At 43.4% G+C, this 24,224-nt stretch overlaps 1 protein-coding gene across 1 annotated transcript in view; it reads right to left on the bottom strand.

The window, feature by feature from the left end:
- The window catches only part of PTPRN (protein tyrosine phosphatase receptor type N), a 40,070-nt gene that overhangs the window by 5,841 nt on the left and 10,005 nt on the right, over positions 1 to 24,224 (bottom strand). Inside the window, exons 2-19 of the mRNA XM_088146345.1 lie at positions 18,534 to 18,584; positions 17,675 to 17,788; positions 16,938 to 17,043; positions 15,324 to 15,507; positions 13,845 to 14,160; positions 13,626 to 13,718; positions 13,087 to 13,124; positions 12,008 to 12,327; positions 11,290 to 11,376; positions 10,493 to 10,572; positions 9,865 to 9,929; positions 9,107 to 9,319; positions 8,317 to 8,532; positions 7,252 to 7,399; positions 6,570 to 6,643; positions 5,407 to 5,484; positions 4,672 to 4,791; positions 3,593 to 3,759 (exon numbers count right to left, since the gene is read on the bottom strand). Of these exons, the coding sequence (XP_088002471.1) occupies positions 3,593 to 3,759; positions 4,672 to 4,791; positions 5,407 to 5,484; positions 6,570 to 6,643; positions 7,252 to 7,399; positions 8,317 to 8,532; positions 9,107 to 9,319; positions 9,865 to 9,929; positions 10,493 to 10,572; positions 11,290 to 11,376; positions 12,008 to 12,327; positions 13,087 to 13,124; positions 13,626 to 13,718; positions 13,845 to 14,160; positions 15,324 to 15,507; positions 16,938 to 17,043; positions 17,675 to 17,788; positions 18,534 to 18,584 (2,470 nt within the window). The remainder of the gene's footprint in view (positions 1 to 3,592; positions 3,760 to 4,671; positions 4,792 to 5,406; positions 5,485 to 6,569; positions 6,644 to 7,251; positions 7,400 to 8,316; positions 8,533 to 9,106; positions 9,320 to 9,864; positions 9,930 to 10,492; positions 10,573 to 11,289; positions 11,377 to 12,007; positions 12,328 to 13,086; positions 13,125 to 13,625; positions 13,719 to 13,844; positions 14,161 to 15,323; positions 15,508 to 16,937; positions 17,044 to 17,674; positions 17,789 to 18,533; positions 18,585 to 24,224) is intronic.

Below are 24,224 nucleotides of genomic sequence, written 5' to 3'. Positions count from 1 at the left end.
TAACGTTCAAACAGAAGCCTAATTTAATTAGGCTGCCTACACTAATTTTACTTGGGATTTGGTTTATATCATTGCTTGCTTTCCCTCATTTTTCTTGTACTCCCTCTCCTAATAACCTTCTTTTCCCTATCTAGAGAATTGGCTTCTTTAGTTGAAAAAGTTTCATTGGTTTCCCACTGAAAGCTTTCTTAAATGCAAGACCGCCTGGGGGGATAACTTTCTCTGCTTTTCATAATGTTCCCAAAATTATGTTAAGATCCAAACTAGACCTGTTTTCCTTGGAGTTGGACTGAATGGAGGCCCTTGGAGGAAGAGCTAAGAACCTACCTGCTGAACAGACTACAAAGCAATGCATCAGGAAGAGTTTAGTCTGACCAGTTACAGCCTATTGTAATTATTTTTTTGCAAAACATGATGTAATTATTTTGGAAGAGGTTTATTTACCATCCCTCCCAACAAATGTAGCAATATGAAAATTAATATGCTCCTTATTATAATTTATACAATTTGATACAACTCAGAGAACTATTAAAGCTGTTGGCATAAAATCATCTATTATAAATAACAAAAATGTTTTGTTTATGGACACAATTTAAGTGAATAGTGTTCCATTTCAATATCAGAGTGCCCATGATAGCGCTAATGATTTATTTGTGACATACTCTGCAGGCTGTCAGAATATCTAAAAACTCAGTGGGTGTAATCAGGCATGTGCAAAACCTTTTATAGTTGAATCACTTCCAGAACACTCAAAATTGCTTGTTCCAAGACCAGAATGGTCCATTGTGAAGTCAGAACATTCTCTGACAGAACATTCTGTTCACCCCAGGGGCGACTCTGCTGATACCACATGCCCTATATTCCTATCGTGTTCTTTGCTAGCAGGCTGAAAAATTCTTTACCTACTGAGAAGGATCTTCCACACATGCATCTGCTGGGAATTGTCAGCTCACCTTATCAAATCATATGAACAAGAAGGTATATATTAAATGAATCTCAGAAAAATATATGAAAGTGATATTTCAGTTGTTTGACTGCTGGTTATTCTGGGACAGTGGTGGCAGGGATGAGAAAGGGATGCTTAGTTCTACTGTACATTGTTTCAGCAGTTTGACATCTTTTGAGCAGTCTGATGTAAAAACAGCACTGACATTCTGGTGTAGCATGCCATATTTTAAATCCAGAGATGGTCTTCTGAGATATTTGTAGAACTATTATCCACAATAGCTGAAAATATATGCAAGCTTTTGAATTACCTACATTGCTGGTAGGTAGGCTATAAGAGCAATGGACCAACTCCATGTCACTTGCTTTTATAGGGATTCAGAGTTGGGTTGGTGGAGAGTCCAGGGTTCTTTGCCCACACAAACACACCCTAGGCTTCCAGGGCATCTGCTGCTTTATGGCTTTGAACCTTCTTTCACCCCCAACTGTTCTCCAGTGGAAATCTGCATGAGGGATAGTACCAGGATCTCCCCTTTGGGCCCTGGTGGACAAGGGAGGAGGTGGGGGACACAACAGCAACCTGGGCCCTCTCCTGTTCCATGCCGCTGGCACAGTGGCCAATGATCACTTTTGTGACTATGCAACTGGGCCAGGATTACTAGCTGCAAATCACAAAAATGACACTGGCAGCTGTGAGAGAGAGAAAAAAAAGAGAGGAAGAGGAGGAGAAGAGAGGAGGCGGTGAAGGGGAGAGAGCATGGTACAATGCAGGCAGAAAGAGCTAAGACTGCCCCACAGAGTATGTCCCACAAACCAAGACTTAAGAGGAAGAAGCACCAAGAACTTGTGGAGGAGGGATGTAAAAAAAGCAGCAGTTAAATGAAGATCCTCTGATTTCAACTTGCCAGGTATGTGCCCTGGGCTCCCCAAATGCTCAGAAGGAGCCGTTGCACCTCCCATGCCACAAGGTCCTCTCCAACCTATTATATCCAAACCTTGAAAGTCACACACACAGAGAGAGACACAGAGCATTTCTAACTTGTTGCAATGCCCAGAAGTGACATTATGTTCCAGAGGTACTTCTTTTAACAGCTGCCTGATAAAATAAAACAACCCTAATCCTCGCCCAATCCCAGCCTCTGCCCGCCTAGGTATCGAGCCAATTGCTGGCAGGAGGGTGGGGGGGAGAGGGAACAGGTGAATCCAAGAAGAGAAGGAGAGTACCTGGAAAGGACAAGATAGGGAATAAAAGAGATTAGAATAGTTTTGAAAACATAGGAAGCTAATGAGAGACCAACCCTCCGGCATTTTGTCCTAGGTAAAAAAAAGAACAAACCAGGTCTCCAATTCCTGATCGTGTTTTTTCTACCTTCTTGTCTTATATGCTTCTTGAAGGTAACACAATTAGAGGCTTCTTGGGCAATGGGGACCAAGATTGCTACTACTGTGATCTTGCAGGAATCCTCATTGGTATGTTACATAGCCCCTCACCTCACCATTCCCTGTCCTCCAGACTCTTGAACATTATATACAAAGTTCAAATTATACCTCCCCACATGAACATATTCTGAGGTTCCTTTTCTCTAGTATGACTGTGGTGGAATAGCATCTATATCACATTAAGAGTTGTGTTATTGAGTATGTTCTTTAGTGCCTTTGTTTAATATGGTGTTTTGTGAAGCCTAATAGCAATAGCATAAACACTGTTCAAGTGAGCAGTCAAGAGTTCTTCATCTGGGAGAAAAGCCAACACCAGCTCTGACCTCCCTGCAATAAAGCATGAGGGCAGTACATCTACCCACCCTGCAGGGGCTCCAGCCAGGAATTCACTCAGCTCTGTAGCAATTGCCACTTCTAAGCAGAACTAAATTAACCACAAGGCATGGTCCCAAGGGGCCTATATGTTCTGGCTATTACTGGGGCTTCCAGCAGAACTGATGATCGCCCAGTTGGTCGGAAGATTTTTTACAGCAAAGATCAAGCTGTTGCTTCAGCTGCTGATGGTTAAATGAAAATCACACCGCGAGCTTCAACAGCCATCCATGGTTGGATGAGACCTCAGAGATGGGAGTGAGGGCCTTCAAGGCTCTGGAAAGGTTAAACAATGCTAAAAGGGCCTTTGCAGCAGCCTCTGGGAAGCAAGGAGTGTTGGGGGGGGGGGGTAAAGCAAAATGGGCATCAAACTATGGTATTGCTGCGGATGGGGAGAACAAACCCTCACCTTATACTAGGGAAAGCCCCAAATTCATACCACCATGTTATCTCCAAACCTCACTGAGTCATGCCTGCATCAAAAGAAAGGACCCAGCTTCTCTTCCTGGCTACTTGTTTTCAATTACCCAGCCCCCCCCCCCCCCCCCCCGTTGCTGCCTATCACGGGCCAACCTTGGGATTTTCTGTCCCCGTGGCCAGCTCCTCCTTCATTTTACAGCAAGGCTCCCAATATTGCCTGGGACCCTTTCCCTGGTTATGTTTTGTAAAAGGAAATAAGTGATGGGGCCCGGGGTATCTTCCGAAACGCAGCCAAATCCTCTCCAACCTCTATCCCTTTTGCCAATCTGTACCAGAGCACTTGCTTTCCATCCCCGCCCCGCGCCGCCCCCGCAAATCGTGTCCCGGCTCCCAATAGGAGGACGACGTTCCGTACCTGCGGAAGTCAAGAAGAGGCCGAGTGGTGGTGGGGATGCCCTCTGCCGGCCAGCTCAGGAAGTGAAATTGCGTCAGAGTCCGTGTCTCCTGAGACTGCACATTCTTCAAGTAGAAGCTGCGCACCAGGAAATCCTCGCACCAGATGTGCTCTGAGACCAGGTTCACCTGAACGGAGATATCAGGGTTTGGAAAGGGAGAGAAGCAACATGGGAGACTTGCAGCCAGCCAGCCAGCCAGCCTCCTTCACATAATAATTCTTACCATCTGCACCACAAGCCATCCATTCCCCAGCTTGTTTTCCTGTTCTCCTCTAAACACTTGATCTTCCATTTGGTCAGTTAAAATGCCTTTTCTGCTTTTCTCTTCATAAGGCTAGAGAAAATAAGGCTTTGTACAGGCAGGAAAACAGCAAAATAGATGCAATGTGAGGCCATAATTATCCTGCCCACAACCAGGATTCACTGTGGCTTATCTATATCATCATCAGGATTCAGAGGCTGCTGCTTCTGAGGCTGCAGTTTTTCAACGAGGTGTGGCCATTCAGGGTGACACCTTGAATTCATCCTCCTCTTCTACAAAATGGGAGATTTTGGTCACTGGGATTCCATAATCATATAAGATGTCTAAGAATATAAACATCAGAACTCTTCCTGCTCTCTCCATATCACGAGGAGCACCTTCACAGTTTGATACATATCCCATTTCTGGCCCCCAACACTGAATATAAGAAAACAGCTATACTGCCCAGGAAAACTTTACAATTTGTATAGATGGCTGTGGGGGCTCAGGGAGGGGACTGTGGCTGCAAGAGAAAGGGGAAAAGAAATGTTTCCGTGGTTCTTTGTGGAGTGCCTGAAAGTGAAGTATTCACAGGAGCAAGGAGTTTTCATTAGTCTTCCACAGAGATTCAGCTTCCACACCCAGCTGAACTGCTCACATTGCTGGGAGATGCATGGGAAAGGACATCACTGCTACCTCAGATATGACACCCATCTCACTGACAACCCCACAATAAGAGAGGAGCAACCTTTGCTACTCTTTGCTGAGCATTGCAAAGACATAACTGGTCAGCCTTACCTCATAGATGTGGTAGAGTGAGGATCCCTCATCAGGCCAGTAGCGGTCACACTGCTTGACACCATCCTCCACTAGGGGGGTCAGCATGACAATGACTGTGCAGCCATTCTCCCATACCATCTGCATACAAGGGACAGGCAGGAGCAGAGCTCCCAGTCACAACACACACTCCGACTTCTTCTCTATATTGAAAGAAGTCCAAATGTCACCCCACATATGAAAAGAGGCACATGGGAAGAGAGGGAAGAGAACTTAGTCCATGGAATGTCTCTGCCTCCAATTAAAAACAAAGTAAATTTAAATTCCTCTGGGCTGCAAAGTCAGCTTGGGAACGTATGGGGTATGTCTAATAAATTCTGAAGAGAAGAACCCAGCAGCCTCTCAACATCAAGTGTGGCAACTTGTCTTTCTGCTTTCTTACTTCTTACCCATTCATAATAGAAATCAAATAAAACTGTACATTCAGACATGCATACATTGAGGAGTTTACTAACATACATCATCTAGCCATGGTATTTCATTCTGTTGATATGGAGTACAAACCTGCCCTTGTCTCTGAATGGGAAGATGCATTCCACGCTCTTTATTGCCTATCTGCCCCTCTTCTAAAGGCTTTGAATATAATGCCAGAGGTAGCAGAACCCCCCTGTGCAAAGAAATGTCAGTCAAAATGCTCTATCAGGCAGCACAGGAATGTGATCCCTTTAGGATAAACATCTCCCTGCCCCATTTTACCTGCCAAAAATCAGCAATGGTGTGGGACAATGGACCTTGTGTTGCAATGTATGCTGGCATCCGTGGATCATGGTCAATCTGCAAAGAAACAGAGCATGAATTAGAATAGCGTTCCTCATCCTGGTGCTCCCTGAAGGAATAGGGACTACAATTCCTAGTTGATCTATGCTAGCTGGGAATTCTGGAAGGGAGGGGACAGAAGAGAATTAGACTTGATAAAGTAGGCTGAAGGGGATGAGCTGTAGATGGATCCACACTGAAGATCTGTTATCAGCCCAGTACTCTCCAAATGTTTGGGCACACACCCAGTCATCTCTTAAGTGATATGGAAGTTGAGGTACAACACATCTGGTTGAGCAAAGTTGTTTGATTTTGCTTATCATGATCATTCTGGATAAAGATATTGGATCTTCAGAGCAACCAAACTTGGCTGTATGTTATTAGAAGTATAAAGTATTACTACAAAATGGCATTGCCTATGGTCAAATTATCCACAAGCAGCAAGTCAGGTGATCAAGATGAATCTAAATTAATTAGACTGAAGAATGAATAATCATGGCCATGTTGAAGAGGAGGGGGGGGAGAGTGAAAAAAATCTGAACCAGTGAAATAGATGCTGGCCTATTAGACCCAACTGTTGCACTTAACAGAACAGCACTTGGAGAGACACAATTTAAATACCCTATCCTTGATCTAAGATAGGAAGAAAGAGGCACAGAATAACTTTCTAAGGTGAGAAAATATGCAGACAGATTGAAAAAGGAAAGATTAATTTAATAGATCAGATGTCCAATTGGGAAGTGCAAGACTTCACACCAAGAAGTGAGAAAGTCTATCTGCGTCTAGAAGGCAGGTGAGAGACAACTGTGAGGCACTGCTGAGAAATAAGTCCTGTGAACAGAATGTAGATCTGATGGCTGAAGAACTCTGAGAGGAACAGATGGCCTTATACCTTAAAAAAAATGATGAGTGTGGCACGTGTAATCCAAAGTGGCAGGGCTGAGGGGACTTTGGGAGTGTCTTTTCTAGCTGAGCAATAGCTGCTACTAGACTTGGCAAGAAAGGTGGCAGAGGCAGCCTCTTAAAAATGGGCCAGTGGGACAGTATTTGGTGGGATACCAAGTGTAATAACAAGGACAAGAATATGGGTCTCCGTCACTCACAATGGGGCTGGCATTAATGAAGTCACTCCGCGATGGGTTGCTTTCCATTTTCAACTTGATGCGTGCGTGGTCATCTAGGAACAGCAGAAAAAACAAGGAGCCTTTGGTCTAGTCTGGCTGGAGCAGCCAGAAGCTGGAATTCTTGTGAAGCTACAGCCCCATCCCCCAAGGCCAAAAGACACCGAGTCATTGGTCACAGAGATGCATCTCTAGACCAGGGTCAGGGAACCCATGACCCCAGAACTTCATGTGACTGCAGATCCTCTCCAATCTGTTACTGAATTTCAGGGATGCGATTGCTAAAAAATCAGTAATACGACTGTGGCTTCCATCTATCTGTAGGTTGAAAGCTTATGAAAAGAGCATTACCCCTAAAATAGGCTGAACTTATTTAAGGAAGAAACAACCCACCCAAACTCAGAGAAAAGCAGAAAATACTGGTCCTATCCATCTTCTGATGTGACCCTACTCACTTTATGTACAGACCGTTTTGTACTGTTGTTCCACATACTGCAGCTTTGTTGCACCCCTCCCCCCTGCTGTTAAGTAGGTCCTATAGCCACCACTGCAGAACCATGCACTGGCCACACTCCACAGCCTCTGCTAAGCCAGCAAGGAGTAGGGGTAAATGGGAAAAGCTCCATCCCCTAGTGACCACAGGCAGTGCTTGTTATGGACTCACAGGGCACATAATCTGAATTGCGGTTCTTCTTGACATTGGCTTCGCACTGGGCAGCATCACAAGTGTTTGGTTCTGCTTGGTATGCACACAGTGCTTGCCACTCTTTAGCCAACCGATCACGATTACGCAGATGGTCCTCCATATATGCCTGTGGGGGCAACAGAGCAGTTATTACCTCCTGGAGCTATATGTTAAAATTATACCCCTCCCCCTCCCTCCCCCCAAAGAGATGATTGAGATCTGTTGAAAGCAATCTCTGACTTGATGCCTTCAAGATGTTTGGGCACTGAATTCCCAGAGATGACAATCTCAATACATCTGAGGAATGTCACGTTGCTGTTAAGATCTAGGACAATGTTTCTCAACCGCAGCCTTCTCAGTTGCTGTACGTCTTACACGTTGGCTGGGAAATTCTGGGAGCTGAAGTCCACGCATCTTAAAGTTGCTGAGGTTGAGAAACACTGACCTAGGAGAAGCAAGAAGAGCATGCGTAGCGCTGTTGTTTACTGCCTAAACTTTAGAGCAGTGTTGTCCAAACTTGGCCACTTTAAGATGAGTGGACTTCAACTCCCAGAATTCCCCACATCTTAAAGTGGCCAAGTTTGGACAACACTGCTTTAGAGGTATGATAAGATGCAGCACAGTCATTCCCCCTATGGGTTTACTTACCAGGTTTTAATTTCACTAAAAAAAAAAAAAAAAAGGAAAAAGGTAAATTCTCCTTGAAGTCAAGCTTGATTCCTGATGATCTCATGAACACAATCATGTGATCATCAGGCAGCACTATGGAAATACTTTGCCCTGGCTTTTGACTTCCCAGTCTAGCCTACAGCCTTAGAATTTCCTCATGGTCTCCAGTCAAAGCTGTCCCCAGGTGCAACCCTGTTTAGCTTTCGAGATCAGCCCCAGCTGGCTAAGTGAGGCTGTTTAGCTAGGCATTTCACCTCATAAATGACGCACACAACCATGCACCTATGCCTGCGGTAAGGCTCTGTCTGGCAAGCTTGCAAACCTCCATCAAGCCGTCCCATCAGCACAAATGTGCAGGGTGCCGGTGCTCCTCACCAGAATCATGTGCCCAGTGGAGATATCCATGTTGGACTGCACAGGCTCTTCACACCAAGATGGTGTGCTGCTGTGGGAGCTGGGGCTGGCCTGGGGTGCATCGCTGAACTGTGAGGAAACACTGCTGACGCGGGAGTTTTCGGCAGGAGCAGGGGGCGGAGGGGGTTCTGCACGGCCAAACAGGGACTTGGCAGCCATGTGCTGTCGGCAGAGCTCCTGTGGGAAAGAGGACCCGGCTACAATGACCATCCACACTGGTCACTGAGGCTGGACAACAGATAGGAAAAGCAGAGAGTTTGACCTAGCCCAAAGCATTCCTATCGTCCAAATGCCCTTAATTCTTCCATTCAGAAATGCTATGCAAAAAAAACAGGATAATGAGAAGACACAACGGACTTCACCTTGGTCCAATCCTCCCGAAGGAGCTAGGAGCCATGCCTGGCAGCCATCTATCCAGGACGCTTGAATTTGTATTCTGCCACTGAATGAGAGGCTGGAGCCTTTGAATGTTAGGAACGTGTTTGCCCAACACCCTTAACCAGGGCAGTTAAAGCCTTAGTGGCTACCGCTGCATAACATGCTAAGCTGGCTAGGGTTTGCTTGGGGCTCTTGTGCAATCTCAGTCAATTTTGGGGAACCCCAAAAATGGCTTCAGTAAGTAAACAGAGGGTGCCGGGCACCCCGGCCTAAGATTTCTGGTGAGCAGTGGCACTAAAAGTAGAGATGCCCAATGATCTTGGCAGACTCAGCGATGTTGAAATCTCCCCCCCGCCATCAGATCTGCTGGTACCTGGTATTCATAAGTGCTGTCGGTTGCTCCCTCTGGCCCCAGCCCTGCCAGCCGTTCTTTCTCCCGCTGCTTGGCATGCTGGCGCAGACAAAAGACCACAACAGCAGCAATGACGATGCCGGCCACACAGGCCAGTAACACAAAGGTGAGCAGCACTGAGCGGAAGGTGCTGCCGAAATGGGCGGGATGGGGGTAAGTTGCAGCCTCATTGCGCTGTGGAAAGACAGGCACAGAACAGGTGAGCTTATGATAAATAAGGAAGTGACCTCCACGACCCCTTCAGACGTGGCTGGGGTCTGGTTCCCAGCAGCCTCAGCCAGCATGGCCAATGGGGAAGGTTCTTCTGGACTTCTGAAGGGTCACGGCCGTCGCCAGTGTAAGCTGCGTACTTTGCTGTTAGTTGCCATTCCATCATCCTTGCATTATGGAGCCCTATCAAAATTGCCACTGCCCCACTGCTGTCTTCTGCCATTTCCCCATGCTCTGTCCCGCCCCGTTGCTAAAATCTGGAACCTTTGCTGAATTCTCATTCTATTCTTTCCCTATTGTGCAGCCAGTAGCTTTCTTTTTTCCTTCATGCTGGGAGCTGAATGGGCCCTCTCTTCTGCTGGTCCCAAGCCTTCCTTAACTCAAAAGCAGACTTTCCAAACAGGCAATCTGATGGCTTGGCTTATGAGTCAGAATTCTCAGGACTTCTCTCTTGGCCAAACACTATCAAAGCTTGAGGATGCCATGAGGCAATCACAGCCAAGTCTTACCTGTCCTACACCCATCTGTAGGATCTTTACTCCCACCTCCGATTCCAGCTCTGACTTCACCAGGGCTAGAGGAAGGATAGAAATGAACAAGCCACGCTGGAGGACTGAACTTGGGGACATGCAAAGCAGTAATTGAATGCAGAATAAACACAGAAACTGGGGAGAGCGTGACTTCAGGATTGGTCTTTTTTTCTGTTTGGCTTGGAGGGTTTACTACATGAGTAGAAAGGACAACACTGTGATAGAGGGAGCTCCCCTGCCCCCCCCCTTTTTTGTGGACCCTCAGAACCATCTTTTCAGACCATATTGATTTTTACCCAAAAAAAGGAAAATAAACACCGTAACAAACAAAATAAAGCAAAACTGACAAGCAAACTTTCTGCTAGGCTGCTCTTTTCCTAAAAAAGGGAAAATTCTAAAATAAAAATATTTGCAGTAATCGTGATACTGATAATAAAAGTAATAAAAATAGTAATAGTATGGCTCCAGGCTACAGAAAAGCATGTTCATTCCCACTATAGCATAGAGGGTATCCTGTACCTATTAAACAAGATAATTTAGTGTCTTGTTAGGTCTAGGAAACAGAATTTGTATAACTATTGTGACTATTAATTTGCTCTCGACTTACCAGCCCTACTGGCAACATCATTCAGAGACAAGTTCTGGTGGTTTTGACGGATGCGGAACGTGAGAGCTGGGCCCAACACACTGCACGGGGAGAGATCTGAACTTAGGATTCTGCTTTCACTAACCACATTGTTCACTCAACAAGCATGCCTTCTTTGCCCATCTTTGCAGGATGCCTGTTATAGCTATCCATCATCATTCTTTACAATGCTCCTTACATAGAGTTATCTGAAGACTCCTCTTCATTCAGAGGTTGACAGTTTTCACTGAACGTGAAAGATCTCCAAGCTGTGCCTTAAAGCCCAACCTAGTTCAAAATCCATTGCAAGCACATAGCTGCTGGAAAAGGGTTCCTGCTCATATGCGCAAGGGTTCCTTATTTAGGAAAAATAAGGAGTCCAATCCCATTGGGATAATTCCATCTATGTAACAAAGCAAAGACCTTGTGTCATCCACCCAACAATGAGAACTCGTCAGCATAGGAGATACAATTTATCCCCAAGCTGCCAATATCGGGCCCTGCCAGTATGTTGGGATAGCCACCTGGCTAAGAATTCTGGGAGTTGTAGTCCTAATGCATCGCGAAGCACTAAATTGGGGCAAGCTATCTCAACAGTACAAGGAAGACCCTGCAGACCTCCTCATTATGAAAACAGCATCACACTCTGGCTGGCTACGTTACCAGTACTTCCTTCAACTGTATCTCACTAGAGTCCTCCCCTTCCAGAACCACTCCAAATAACAGCACACTCCAGTTTCTTATGGATCCCCAGACCTCAACTATGCTACAGCACTTGCCTGATGTTGATGAAGCTGGCAGTAGATAAGTGAACACGTTCAGCCAGGATCTCAAGGAGACGAATGCCAGCAGCAAGACTTAATGGCCTGCAGGTTGTAAAAATGCAGTAGGTCAAGACCCATTGGAAAAGCGTAGAGGAGAAAGTTGGTTATCAGACAGCAGGTAAATAATACTATTAGGTGTACCCTCCTGAATATTAATCATCACCTGGCACATACATTAATCAACAGCTGCAATTAATAAGCCAAGAGACAACCAGGCCTTAATACTGCAGTGGACTACTCTATAACCAACCATAGTTTATTTACTGGTTCTCTCTTCCATGCCACACCAAACCATAAATAAACCAACCATTTTATGGCTGAACATGATGCATGAATCCAGCTATTGTGCGGATGCAAATGAGAATAACTATTATAAGTATCACCCTACTATCTACTGGAACTTGTCAATGTGTAGCTCAGCTTTCCCCAGTCTTGTTCACTCCAGATATGTTCATTTTAAAGTAGGCCCAGGCATCCTGGACAAGCAGCCAGCCTAGCATAGGCTATCTTTGGGGTGATGTAATATGCATTTGTCTGCTCCAAATCTGGATCTCATACAGGTATTATACAAGGGCATCCACATCTTGAATAAATCAAACAATATGACTTGCTCTTTGGCTCTGCCCATTTATCCCCCCCCCCCCCATTTCCTCAGACACACTCTTTCTCTTACTTCTGGTCAGTGACAATGTAGCCATATTCCTCGGCAGCCAATGGTGTCTCTTGCTGCTCCTCATCCCTGTTGAGTACACCTACTGCCATGCGGCTCTTCTTCACCATCACCACCTCAGGACTGCTGCTATCACCTTCCCCAGGGTGTAAGGGCTTGTGTGATTCTGGAGGAGATGTTGTCATTGCCACATGGGCTTCGGTCGAGCCAAGTGTCTCTCCCTGGGCCTGAATTTGCCCCTCTGTGGGAATAACACTGATGGAGTCTTCCTGAGAAGGGAGTGGCTCCAGTTCCTCCCCATGTTGCATTTCTGCTTCTGTCACCTAAATGAAAAATGAAAAGTCATTCATCAGCACTCAGTACTTCAAACCAGCAGCCCACAGCTATTTGGGATAACTCCTGCCTGTTACTACAGCCAATCTTGCAAATTCCCTTCTCAAACTATGCCTCTCCATTAACAGTCTCAGGTTGCTGGTTCCATCCTTATGTCTGAATTTGTAATGATCTGTTCCCTTCCTCTTGACAGGAGCCACCTATATAAAAATTGGCCGTGGAGGATTGCTGTCTGATGGTGTGGGCAACCAATGGCCTAAATGTGGCCCCAGAAAATCCTCAGAGCCCCTACTCCAAGTGGAGAGGGCCAAATGTTTGGCCTTATTTCAGGGGGAGGGAATGAATGGGGATTTTGATAGGTGTTTAGATCAAAAACATCTGTTGAGCTCTTTGAACTCTTCCCAACCCCCTACTAAATTAGGCAAGCCACCCACTCTGGTTATGTGCAGACATAATTGCCATCACCACATCTCCTGTGGCTTTTGGAGACCAAAAACCCCTCCCCCAACCCCAAAAAACCAGAAGTAACTCTGCCCCATGTCCATGGTAGTTGCCCAGTTGTGTATTACGACAAGAAAAAAATCAAGCGCGGCTTAGTGGAGTCTACTTCTCAAATCCAGATGTTGGTTCAACATCCAGGTATTGTGTATCCTCCAGTGACTAATAGGAAAGGACATTTCAGTGTTTTGGGATGAGGGATTTAGGAGTCCCAGAGTTTTCCACATATATCAAGAAGCAAGTGAACTTACCCGCTTGGACTCCAGAGCTTCTTGTTCAAGCCTACCAGCTAGGGAAAGAATTAGAGAAGGAAGGTGCTTACTTTCTAAGGTAAGAAATCTTAAAGCTTAATCTGTTTATTTACAAAGTAGTGAAGTAGAAGTTAACCATCTATAACTTTCCTCATGTTGTCAAAGTTTCATCAGCCCCAGCCAGCCTGGCCAATGGTCATGGCAGTCATAGTCCACCATGAGAGAGTTACTAGTTTCCTCCCCTTGCACTTAAGGGAAGACATTCTGTGTAGGCTCAAGCATGTTCTCTGGTTGCCATGTCATAGGCTCCAGAGCTAAAATACCAACAGAGGAAAAACACATTCTGGGGTGAAGCCAGCACAAATATAAGCCTGGATTGCATGAGCTAGCACAGGGACAGCACAGAATCTCCTCTCTCTTCAGATTCAGTCCATCCAGTTCCTATTTTACCTCCAGACACTAGCTTTCCTCCTATCTCTCTCCTCCAGCTACCACTGTCCCATCTGCCTCTTCTCTTCCAAGTCCTCATACCCACTCACCATGCTTATTGGGACCCTGAAGGAACTGGATCATGTCCTGTGGTCTAATCCCGTAGTTGGCAAGTATTGCTGTAAGCCTCTGAACAAGCCTATCTGTGGACAGAAGGGAGGGGACGGTGTTGCTTCTGTAGCCTAGTAATCATCAAGGCTTTGAAACCAAGATAAATAAGCTAAATGATTCTTAGAGGGCCACTGAAAAACAAATAAGAAAAGTCTCACCTGGCTCAGTCAAGTGCGTTTGAGACTCTGCTCTGTTTTCAGGGTTGTCACCATCATCCTGAAGAGGATAATCTATCTTGGAATCTTGCTTGTTCTGGGCCCTATTTCTGGATTTACCTGTCTGCTCCTGGGTTAAGTAAAGTGCCCCCAGGTCTTGGAAAAGTTGACCTCCATCCAGCCCCTGCTGTTCCCTATAGAAAGGAGCAGTGCTGGCACCCATCAGGACCTTGGAAGCAGCAGCTTGGTCTAAGAAAATGGGAGACTTCAGGTTGTGAGCAGTGGGATTGTCCTGGAAGGTGCCATCTGGGTAGCTGAACTGAAGCAGAAGTATACAGAAAGGCAATTTAGAAACACATGAAACCAGTTGCCTTATCCTGAGTCAGAATACTGGTCAATCTAGCTCATTGTTTCACTTGCAAGGGCTCTCCAGGTTTCTGATATGAAACTTCCCCAGACTTTCTTGGAGGTAGCAGGAGCTATGTTGGCAAATTAAAGTTCTTTTCACGGATCCTCAAGTCACCAATAAACTATATTGGCATAAGACTGTCACTCTATTCTTTCCCTACAGCCTCTCTTCTGGCTTTGTACCAGATGGTGGTGCACTGATTTAGCTTTGCAGGACATGTTAAGCAAAACCACTGCTGAAACCCTCTGGCTTTGCTGCCCTCCCCTTTGTCAATGTCACCACCCAGGAGGAAACCATCTGCCAATCACAACACTGCTGCGATTGGTAAATGGTTTTGACAGATAGCTAGACTTTAGCCATCTGTCAAAATCTGGTACTGAGACAGATGATCTATGAGGTGACAGAGGCTGCCTGTTAAAACAAGAGAGGCTTCACTGGGCAGCCCCCACAACCGCAGGGTGGCAGAGGCTGACACACTTCTCCTGCCTTCCTTGTCAGCCCTAGTTAGGTGCAAATAGGGAAAGGACCTGCCGCTGGCTTTTCAGGTTTCAGACAGGAATCTTTCTCAGTTTTCCTTGAGAATCCCAGGAACTGAAGTTGATTTGTTGGGGCACCATAGCTCAGTTACAGAGCGCATGCCTTGCATTTATAGGTCCTACATTCAATTCCTGTTATAAAGAAGGATCTTAGATAATACCTAATTAGAGCATACAGAACTATGAGATTGTCCAGTAGTAGCCTGGCTCTTTGTTCCTGTGTTCTTGTAGGAAACAGCTATTATTTTAATGGAACTGTTTTAAAAGGAAAAAAAGAAGTGGTAAGGAACCTATGGCCTTCCAGATGTTCATCTCCAACTCTTATCCACCCCACCCAGCCTGGCTAATGATCAGTGATTATGGGAATGATAATCCAACAACATCTGGAGGGCCACACACAATGTAAAATAAGCAAGTTCTGGAGCATCATTCCGTAACTCAATGCTCTCCATGCACATTGAATCCAATTCATTCACAGCCAGCAAGCGGGCGGAGGCTATTCTACTTGATGCTGAGCAGCTTTGTTGAAATACCCACCTGGTAATGAGGGTAAGAAGATAGAAATGCATTCTTGTGACCTAGCTCAGGCTGAGAGGCCAACAGCAACTCCAGATACCGTTGCAGGAGTGCTGGGGGGAGAGGAGGCTGGTGGGCTCCATGAGGGGAGGAGGGCTGAGATGACAAAGAGGATCTCCTGGGAACTAGGTGAAGAGCTGGGAACCTGTAAAGGGGACATTCCAAGGTAAAATGTCCATCCATCCACCATTTTGGAAGACTCTGAGCAGCTTGTTGTGATTATATATAAACTGGGGATCAAAAGTTCTTATTTCCAGTCCAACAAGTGACCATTTTTGCATGCTAACTTATGGTCATACCCAAAGCGCTAGCTGCTTGTTCCTGCTCTGCCAGTGTATCTTTTCACCCCATCGCACTCAGGGCCAGAGTATAATGGGGTCTGCCGAGTCATTCTGGCTGGAGGGCACAATTTTGTTCTGTTTTATAAGTAGCCAACAAAAGGACTTTGACGCAGGTGTGGGGATGTGAGCTGTAAAAGCTTTGCTCCTCCCTCACTGTAACACTGATTAGATTGTGGTCCAGGCACCAGCAATGTGTAGTTCAAACATCTGGTGAAACAAAACGATTATTTTCGGGCAGGTGCAGAACTGGGAGCACAATAGGGAACAAAGTAGGAGCTCCCCCTATTTTCCATCCAAGTCCTCACCCTGGCAATGTGTAAGAAAAGAAAAAAGAACAATCTCCCATAGGAGATCCGTCTGCCTCCGACATTCTCTGCTTTCTAGAAAAGTCTGAAGATGGAGCCTGGTGCTACGTATTTTGTCTGGGGTTTATTTGTCTCACCTTCATTGTAGTTTTATACCTCGTTAGCTGCCAAGAGTCTTATGATTGCAGCAGCATACAAATTCGATAAGTAAATAAAAAGGAAAACAATGTGCATCAAGGCCTGATAATATATAAGTCGATTCTTGATGTTCTTGTTTCAATGTTCACTTCTTGGATAGCCCAGAGAGAGCATAATGGGGGATCTTCCATTTTATAGCCCTTGTTCATTTTATATTCTGGAATTGCCTATTGTTTCTTAGTTCCTTTTTTTTTTATTGATTACAACCTCCCCCCTCACCTCCAGTTGATGTTTGCTTCACATCTTGGTTGCTTTAACAGTATAATCCAGTATAATCCTACCTTTGTTCAACAGTAAACTCTACTGACTTTGGTGGAACTTTCTCCCAGTTAAGTATACAGCAGCTTATCCCAAGCTGGATGCCCTTCAGATGTGTAGACTTCAACTCCCAGAATTCCCCAGCGAGCATTGATGGCCATTGATGAAAATTCTAGGATTTGAAGTCCAGGCATCTAGAGGGCACTAAGACTGGTGAAGGAAGGATATGGAGATGCCTGGTTCTTGGCTTGATGGTCAATACATTAGAGCAGTTTTTCAAACTATCTTTGCATATTGCTGCTTTTTTAAAGATCATTCTGCAGAACAGACAGGTGGTTGTAGAAAAGAAGACAAGGGAGTTGGTTTGCTGTTCAGTAGAGTGTAACCATTCTAATACTAATCAGCAGGTATTTACTAAGAGATAGCAGCAGCTATGTAGTGAAAGTACATCTCAAGGAAACTATTCTTCCTACCTATCCTCAGCTGCAGAATTCCATGAAGATGGAAGGTAAAGCCTAGGGATGTGTTCCATCTCCTGGGAAATCACATACTGCGTAAGGTCATCCTGCCACGATAAACCTGATATGAAAAATAGAAAATGAAAATAAATTAGTGCATGGCCACAAAAACCAAATATTGATTTGAATGCTGAAAGGATGCATAGAGGATATGCATAGAGGATATGCATAAACTCAGGAGCAGGCAAATCAATAACCTTGAGATGTCTTGGATTATACCTTCTATCTCTTGCTGTTCTCCATGCTGGCCAAGAGTTAAAAGTTCAACTCATCTGGGGGAAACTAAGTTGTCTAACCCTGCTGTAACTCAGCACTGAAGAAAGCTGAACTCTGGATATGGCAGACTAGCAGCTTGGAGTAAACTTTTTAATAAACGGCATACATTCAGACCCAAGCTTTACAATAAAAGAAGAGGGATTTCCAAAAATAGGTGGCAAAACAGGGACAGTTTTAGCATGTCAGAGACCTAACTCTGCAGCTCATGAAAGCATGTGCTTTTTGACAAAATTTGTTAGTTTGAAAAGGTGCCACCAGATTCCTCCTGGCCTTTGTGTTACGAATCTGATACAGAGAAAAAATGTTTCTGACTAGTATTAAAGGTATAAGAAGGCACCCATCATCTTGCCTGGTGCAGAGATAGCTCACTTCCCTATCCTGTCCTTAGCTCTTCTCCTCTAACTGCTGACATTCACCTTGTGCCATAAGATGCCGGAGAATATCTTGCAAACGCTGGAGCACTGGTGCAGTGACCTGAAAGTAGGGCTGGTCTCGCAATGAACTTTCCTGGCACTGGCCAAATAAACCATCTGGAAAGATAACAAGGTCACAGGATAGTTGTCTACATAGACCAGAATGGCAGGGGTGGGGTGGGGAGGTGAAGAAAGGAAGTGCACAATAATGCCAGGCAACTAGATATAATTTGCCTGTTGGGTTGTAGCTTCTGTATGTGGCCCTTCCCTGACAATCCACTAAAAAGCTAAAACGGGTTGAACAAATTACACAATTCCTCAAGCTGTAAAGACCTGAGGATGCAGACTTTTCCAGGAGTAAGCCCTCTTGCACTCATAGGGACAAACATTTAGGTCAATGTGCACAGTAATGAACCACTAAAAATGGAAAGCCTGGAGCTGAATTGCAACCCAGAGGAATGCTGGGATGAGTAGCTCAGCCATGTTGGGAGGAGCATAGATTCCCCACTCCAGGTATACTGTGAAACAGGAAAAGGGAAATCATGTCTTCAAAAGCTAAGCAGGCACTCTTGGCCCTTACCCAGGTAGACTGATATTTCCATATAGCTGTAACTAACTTAAAAGGTGGACGTAATATCAAAGGCATCCATCAACATTGAAAGAGGTTGGACCTAATCAATGGGTAGAAGACCAGACCCTACCAGTGACTTCCCCATCCATGCATAAAACATCAGTCTGTAGACTCAGGAAGGGCAGTTTACCTCTTTCCCCAGCAACAGGCAGGGGCTACCTTCCCTGCCACCATTTTAACACTTTTGATTGTCTTCTAGCCACCCCCCCTCCCTGCACTACATTAATTTACCTTGCACACAGACTTCCTGCTGAGAGCATAGCCTCCTGTCAAACAGGCAGCCTATGGAAAAAAATAGAAATAGACAGGAAAAGAAAGATATGAGATTTTCCCTAAAATGTGGATAGTTAATTCATAAACGAGATTATTTCAGATGACTGCCATGTCTTCAGTAAGGGCTGAGCTTGATTAAGTAAGTATCAATACTTAGTATTAATATTAATACTAAGAATGTGTTGAGCCTTGCTTTTGGCCCCAGTGGTACCTTAGAGCATTCAGTGTTGCAGTTTTCTGCAGTTTTGTAATAGAAGTACACAAAAAATCTAGTGTAACCCTAAGATCCCCAGTTATCTTCCAGAGTCCCCACCCGACTCTATTATTTAATTTTTTAAAGTTTAATTTTAGTTTAAAAAAGAAACTGGCATGTTGCAAGGCCAAACATCAGAATCATTTCCAAGAATATCCTTTAATTTCAGATAGGACTCATGGTATAATAAAATTGGCCAGTGTCTACAGGCCATCTGTTTGTTTGTATATGTGTTCACATGCCCATATAGTCAAACCTAAGCTGCAGAAGTAAAGAACATTCTAGAAGACTAGAGAGCAATAAGGAAGACATGGCATGTATGTGACTGGCCATTCTCACTGTGGCAGCTAATCTGTACATCCTCGTGGCAGCCATGGTCTCTGAGTACCCACATGTTTTCAAAATGTCAAAGGTGCCATTGGCCCTCCCAAAATGATATAAGCTCTAAACAGGTTGAACAGAATTAGAAAATCATAGAAAAATGCAACCTACTCCTAAACCCCTGGAAAGTCCTAGCTTGTCCATAAGTAGGACACAACACCGTCAACCTTGGACAACCCCTACGGAAGCTGTGGCCCTATCAAAGCTATCAAATGTTTGCCTAGCCTTACTTGAACCGATGGAGATTGCAGGACACCTATGAACCTCAGGGGGCTCCGCCCATTCTTTTCAACTCTGGAAATGCCCCTACTGCACAAACTCCTGTACATTTATCCAGTGAGAAGTGTGAGTTTCAAGCTGCCCTGTTCATTTTAATACTGAAGTACCTGGATGAAGTTCACCGAGACATAATCAAAGAGCTGCTTCTGCAAAATCTCAGCATTGGCAACAATCATTCAGAAAAAGAACTAGAAATTCACATCAATCTCTATTTCAGACGAAGTACTGCACGTTGCAGAAACTGACAGATGAAGCAAGCAGAAGAAATTGACTTGCACTCTCAGTTGATGGAAATATATTTCTTAATGGAGGAATAATGCAACAAAATAATAAATAAATAAATAAATAAACAAACAAATGTCTGCATGTGCACGCACACACTTTATTTTTTATATCAGCTTGATTTCTGGTCCACAAAGGGCAATATATCTATCAACCACACAAGGGTGATGAGCCACATTTAGTTAGCAATATATATTATTAGTATACAAAACAACTGACTTAGAAGAAAAAAAAAGGGCTAAAACATATGTTTCTTTTGAGGTTTGAAATGGAAGAAGAAGGAGTTAGAGTACACGATAAAATCGGTTAAGAATGTTGGTTATAATATACAGATGGATCAATGGGAAAGAATGTGGTTAAAAGGACTGAATTTCACATTGTGTTATAATTTAAGAGAAAATTTCTGCAAAATGATGTACTGCTGATACATGACACCAGAGAAATTATCTAGGATGTATAAAGGCACTTCTAAACATTCCTAGCAATGTGGAAAGCATGAAGGGGCATTTTACCATGCATGGTGGACTTGTGAAAGAGCAAAAAAAATACCGGATGCAAATACATATGATGATGCAGAGAATTTTAAAAATTAACATTCCGATGAAACCAGAATTTTTTCTATTAGGATAGCCAATTAGAAAAGACACATGGAAGATTGGTCTTATATATGGTAAGTGCAGCAAGGTTGCTGTATGCGCAAAGGTGGAAAAATACAGAACTACCCACTATGGAGGACTGGACTCTGAAGATGACAGAATTAATGGAAATGGCAAAAGTGACCTGTTTGATCAGGGATAAAACAATAAGTACTTTCTTAAAAGACTGGAAACCCTTTATGGACTTTTTGCTGAAAACAGATAAAAATGACTTGATGATTTCTGGATTTGCTGATTGAAAAGGGCTGAATGTGGGAAGAAGTTAAGCTATGTGATGTAACCTTGATGGGGGAGGAGTGACAATAAGTATGTTTGTAACTGTTGCAAGGAAGGTCAGAAGTCACTTCTTTAAATATTTCTTTTCTTTTTCTTCTCTCATCTACTGCACTTTTTCTTTATGTGTTCTCTTTTTCTTAATTTTGTTTTCTATTTTTTTCTACGTTTATCTTTTATCTGTTTAAAACATTTCTAATAAAAATGTTGATAAAAAAAGAAAAACAGAAATAAACGGCAAATAATTGCTTATTATTAATTTAAGGAATTTATCATCAGTTCAAACATCCTTTTTCTCTTGTTACTGAAAATACCCCCCAACCCTTAAAAAAACTCCATATATGGGGGGGAGGACTAATCTTGCAGAGAAAAGAATGTCAGGATAGAAGCATCTGAAGTAGCATATTAAAAATGATAAGAACTCAGAAACTAAGTTCAGTTTTTGAGTTTTATGGAATTTTAAAAGAGGGAACCAGCACAGTATCTATCTACAGTTCCTAATGAGATATTGAAATACAAAATGAGTCAACAAATACCTGACAGGCACAACCCAAAGCAACTTTGCTTTTAAGCTAAAGAAGAACAAGTAGGAACTATTCAGCTGTGCCTCCCTGGGATTATCCTGTTAATAAACCAGGATAACAATGTAAATCAATTTTAACAAACAGACTTTTAAAAATGGCCTCAATCATATGAGCAGACATCAGAGAGAATACAGCTTGGCTTGGTGCTTGAAAAATTACACCGTAATCGAAACTCTGGAGAATATTAAACATTCTTATGTTGTGCTGAAATCTATAGCCTAGATTTTAAGAAGGTTTTCACAGATTTCCCTTAAGTTTCCCATTTCCCCCACCCCTTAAAACTCTGCATTCCCTAAGATAGGAACAAGGCAGGATGGGACATCCAGTGAAAATTACTCAAAAAGCGGGGAGATGAGAAAGTTTTCCTTCCATTAACTTCCTAAATCAACTAATTTCACAATTCACACTGTATTTGTAATCATTTTCCCTTCCCTAATAGCATACCATCTTATCTCACGTAGGTCAGAGGTAACTTGGTCCCAACCTCCAGATAGGCCGGGAGGCACAGAGAACTGCAATGTGGACAAACCAAATTTCCCACATGACTCCCTATATCTCAATCCATTATACATACTACTAACTGGTTTGGATTTTACTTGAACTCTTAAATGGTTGATGGATCAGTTGTGCTGGCTCTCAAATGTGAAGCTTAAACCAACTTTTTCAAACCGGGGCTGTCCAGATGCATTTGGATTTCAATTTCAGAATTTTAGGGGGACACAGTTGGAAGGTCCCATTTTGGAGAAGAATGTTTATGAATTCAGCAAATTCCTTATGGCAACTGGATCTCTTTTAATCCATCAGGCACCTGGGGGAAGAGAAATCAGCCTCTCTGTACTTAGGTACTGGAGGTTTCCAATTCAGTAGTTCAAAGCAACCAGCCAAATACTAATTTAACACCGGTTCCTTGTGAGTTAGCTGCCTCCAAGCAGCATCAAAGGGTTCTGATTTGGGGGGAATATGGTCCATCTAAAGCAGTGTTTCTCAAACTTGGCAAGGTTAAGATGTGTGGCTGGCTAGGGAATTCTGGGAGTTGAAGTCCACACATCTTAACCTTGCCAAGTTTGAGAAACACTGATCTAAAGGAACTGTCCAGCCATTTGTGATTTCTGACAAATAATAAATTTTCATCTGCTCAAGTATTCAAATATCAAAAAGGAAAAAAAACAAAAGTGGCATCCTAAAATAACAAGGTGGGTAAATGGCATAGAAAATAGTCACAATATCCCCAGAGCAGTAAACCGATTTTGTATGCATTAATTCATGACCTCAGAGCAGGAGGCAGCACATATCACCTATAAACCACCAGTTCACCCAATTTTTTTAAAAAAACATGGAATTTAAGGATGCATGTGTAATAATATTTTAAATAAAGGTACACTATCTTTTGACCTTAAGGGATGCTTAAAGTCTACTTACATCAGGACAGTTATATTTTCAAAATGGTAACGTTACTCCTGCTTGGGAAACAATATGAAGCTGCATTAAAACTTGCAAATTCAGAATAAGGGGCAGCTATTTTAACAGCAGAATGAACAGGAATAAGAGCTAAAGCAATCAATGGCACAATCTCATCATCAGCTTGGAGTGTGCTCCAAAATGCCCAAAATGGTTACTGTGTTATATTGGGCCAGGTGTACATTTCTTTATATAGGCTGACCTTACAGCCTTGAATTATGTCTTGAGCACTTTCAGTAGTCTGGATAGATGTTGGAAACAATGCTACTTGGAAAAATTTAATTAAAATTACACTTTCCATAGCAGCTCTGAGTGGCATACAAAATTAACAACAGCAACAATAATCAGCACACTCTCAATATACAACACTTCTGTCAGAGTCTTATCACCCAACCTAACCCAAGGCCTGGGGGAAGAGCCAGTTTTTAAGGGCAGTTTGAATGAGGCCAGGCTAGGGGCCATCCAAATCTCTGGGAGGATACTATTTTATTTTATTTTATTTTATTTTAAACTTTTATTAAAGTGGGAGGATACTATTTTAGAAGGTAGGTGCACCCTGACACAACCCACCCCATCAGATGACTGGACACTATGTTTGCCCCAGCTAACCATTTCCAGTCTATCATAAAAGCAGCTTTACATTGGGACTATAAGCATATAAACTCCAGAAGACTGCCAGGAAAAAAGATGCGTCTATTGCATGAGAGAGGGAGATTTCTGCCATCCTCTGTTAAAATATCTTTAAAATGTATTGGATTAAAATTCCCAGCAGCTTCAGCCAGTGCAGTCAATAACTAATAATTAGGAAAGCTGAAGTCCAAAACATTTGAGTGGCACCACTGATGATGGTAAAGGATGAGGGGAGAGAAACAAACTCTTGAAACGTTATGTCAAGAAGGCTGGATCTAAACTATTTGGTTCATGGAGATAACAGAATATTAAATATGGATCCTGTATATTTATTATGAGAAGCTCTTCTTAGGTCAACCTTGGAAGTCTCAGACAGGTTGCTTCCCCACTAGAGGACTTCCACCCTGCTGAATGCAGAATTAAGATAATACCACACAGTTCTTAACATAGCCTCTGATCAAAATCTGGTAATCTCTTTCTCTATCTCCCCCTCCCTGCCCATAAGAATCCACAATAAATAACTGAGCAGTCATCCCAGTCTCCCTGCAAATGTTTTCTAATTAGTAGCTTCCCCTGATTTTTTTTCCTTTTTAAAGGAGGTAATTGTTTCTCATTCGAGTGATATGGAAATTCTGGATTGTCCTTGGTCAGTTCTTGTTCCCTTCAGGGACAAGAGGAGGAGATTATAATTACTGGTTTCCTCTCTGCAGTCAAAACAATTTCTAAACATTTCTTTACCTTGTAGGATCACAGTTTTCAATCTCATAAATACAATACAAATAATTTGGAGAAATTACTCTGGTTTATATAGAAATAGCCAAAATTTTATATCCCTTCCTCACAGGAAACAGGA

The sequence above is a fragment of the Python bivittatus genome, unplaced genomic scaffold (assembly GCF_059951505.1).
Source record: "Python bivittatus isolate LINGU-HERP-01145 unplaced genomic scaffold, Pbiv_v1 ctg000480_np1212, whole genome shotgun sequence".
Classification (NCBI taxonomy): Eukaryota; Metazoa; Chordata; class Lepidosauria; order Squamata; family Pythonidae; genus Python; species Python bivittatus.
This window is presented reverse-complemented; position numbering and strand designations above follow the sequence as displayed.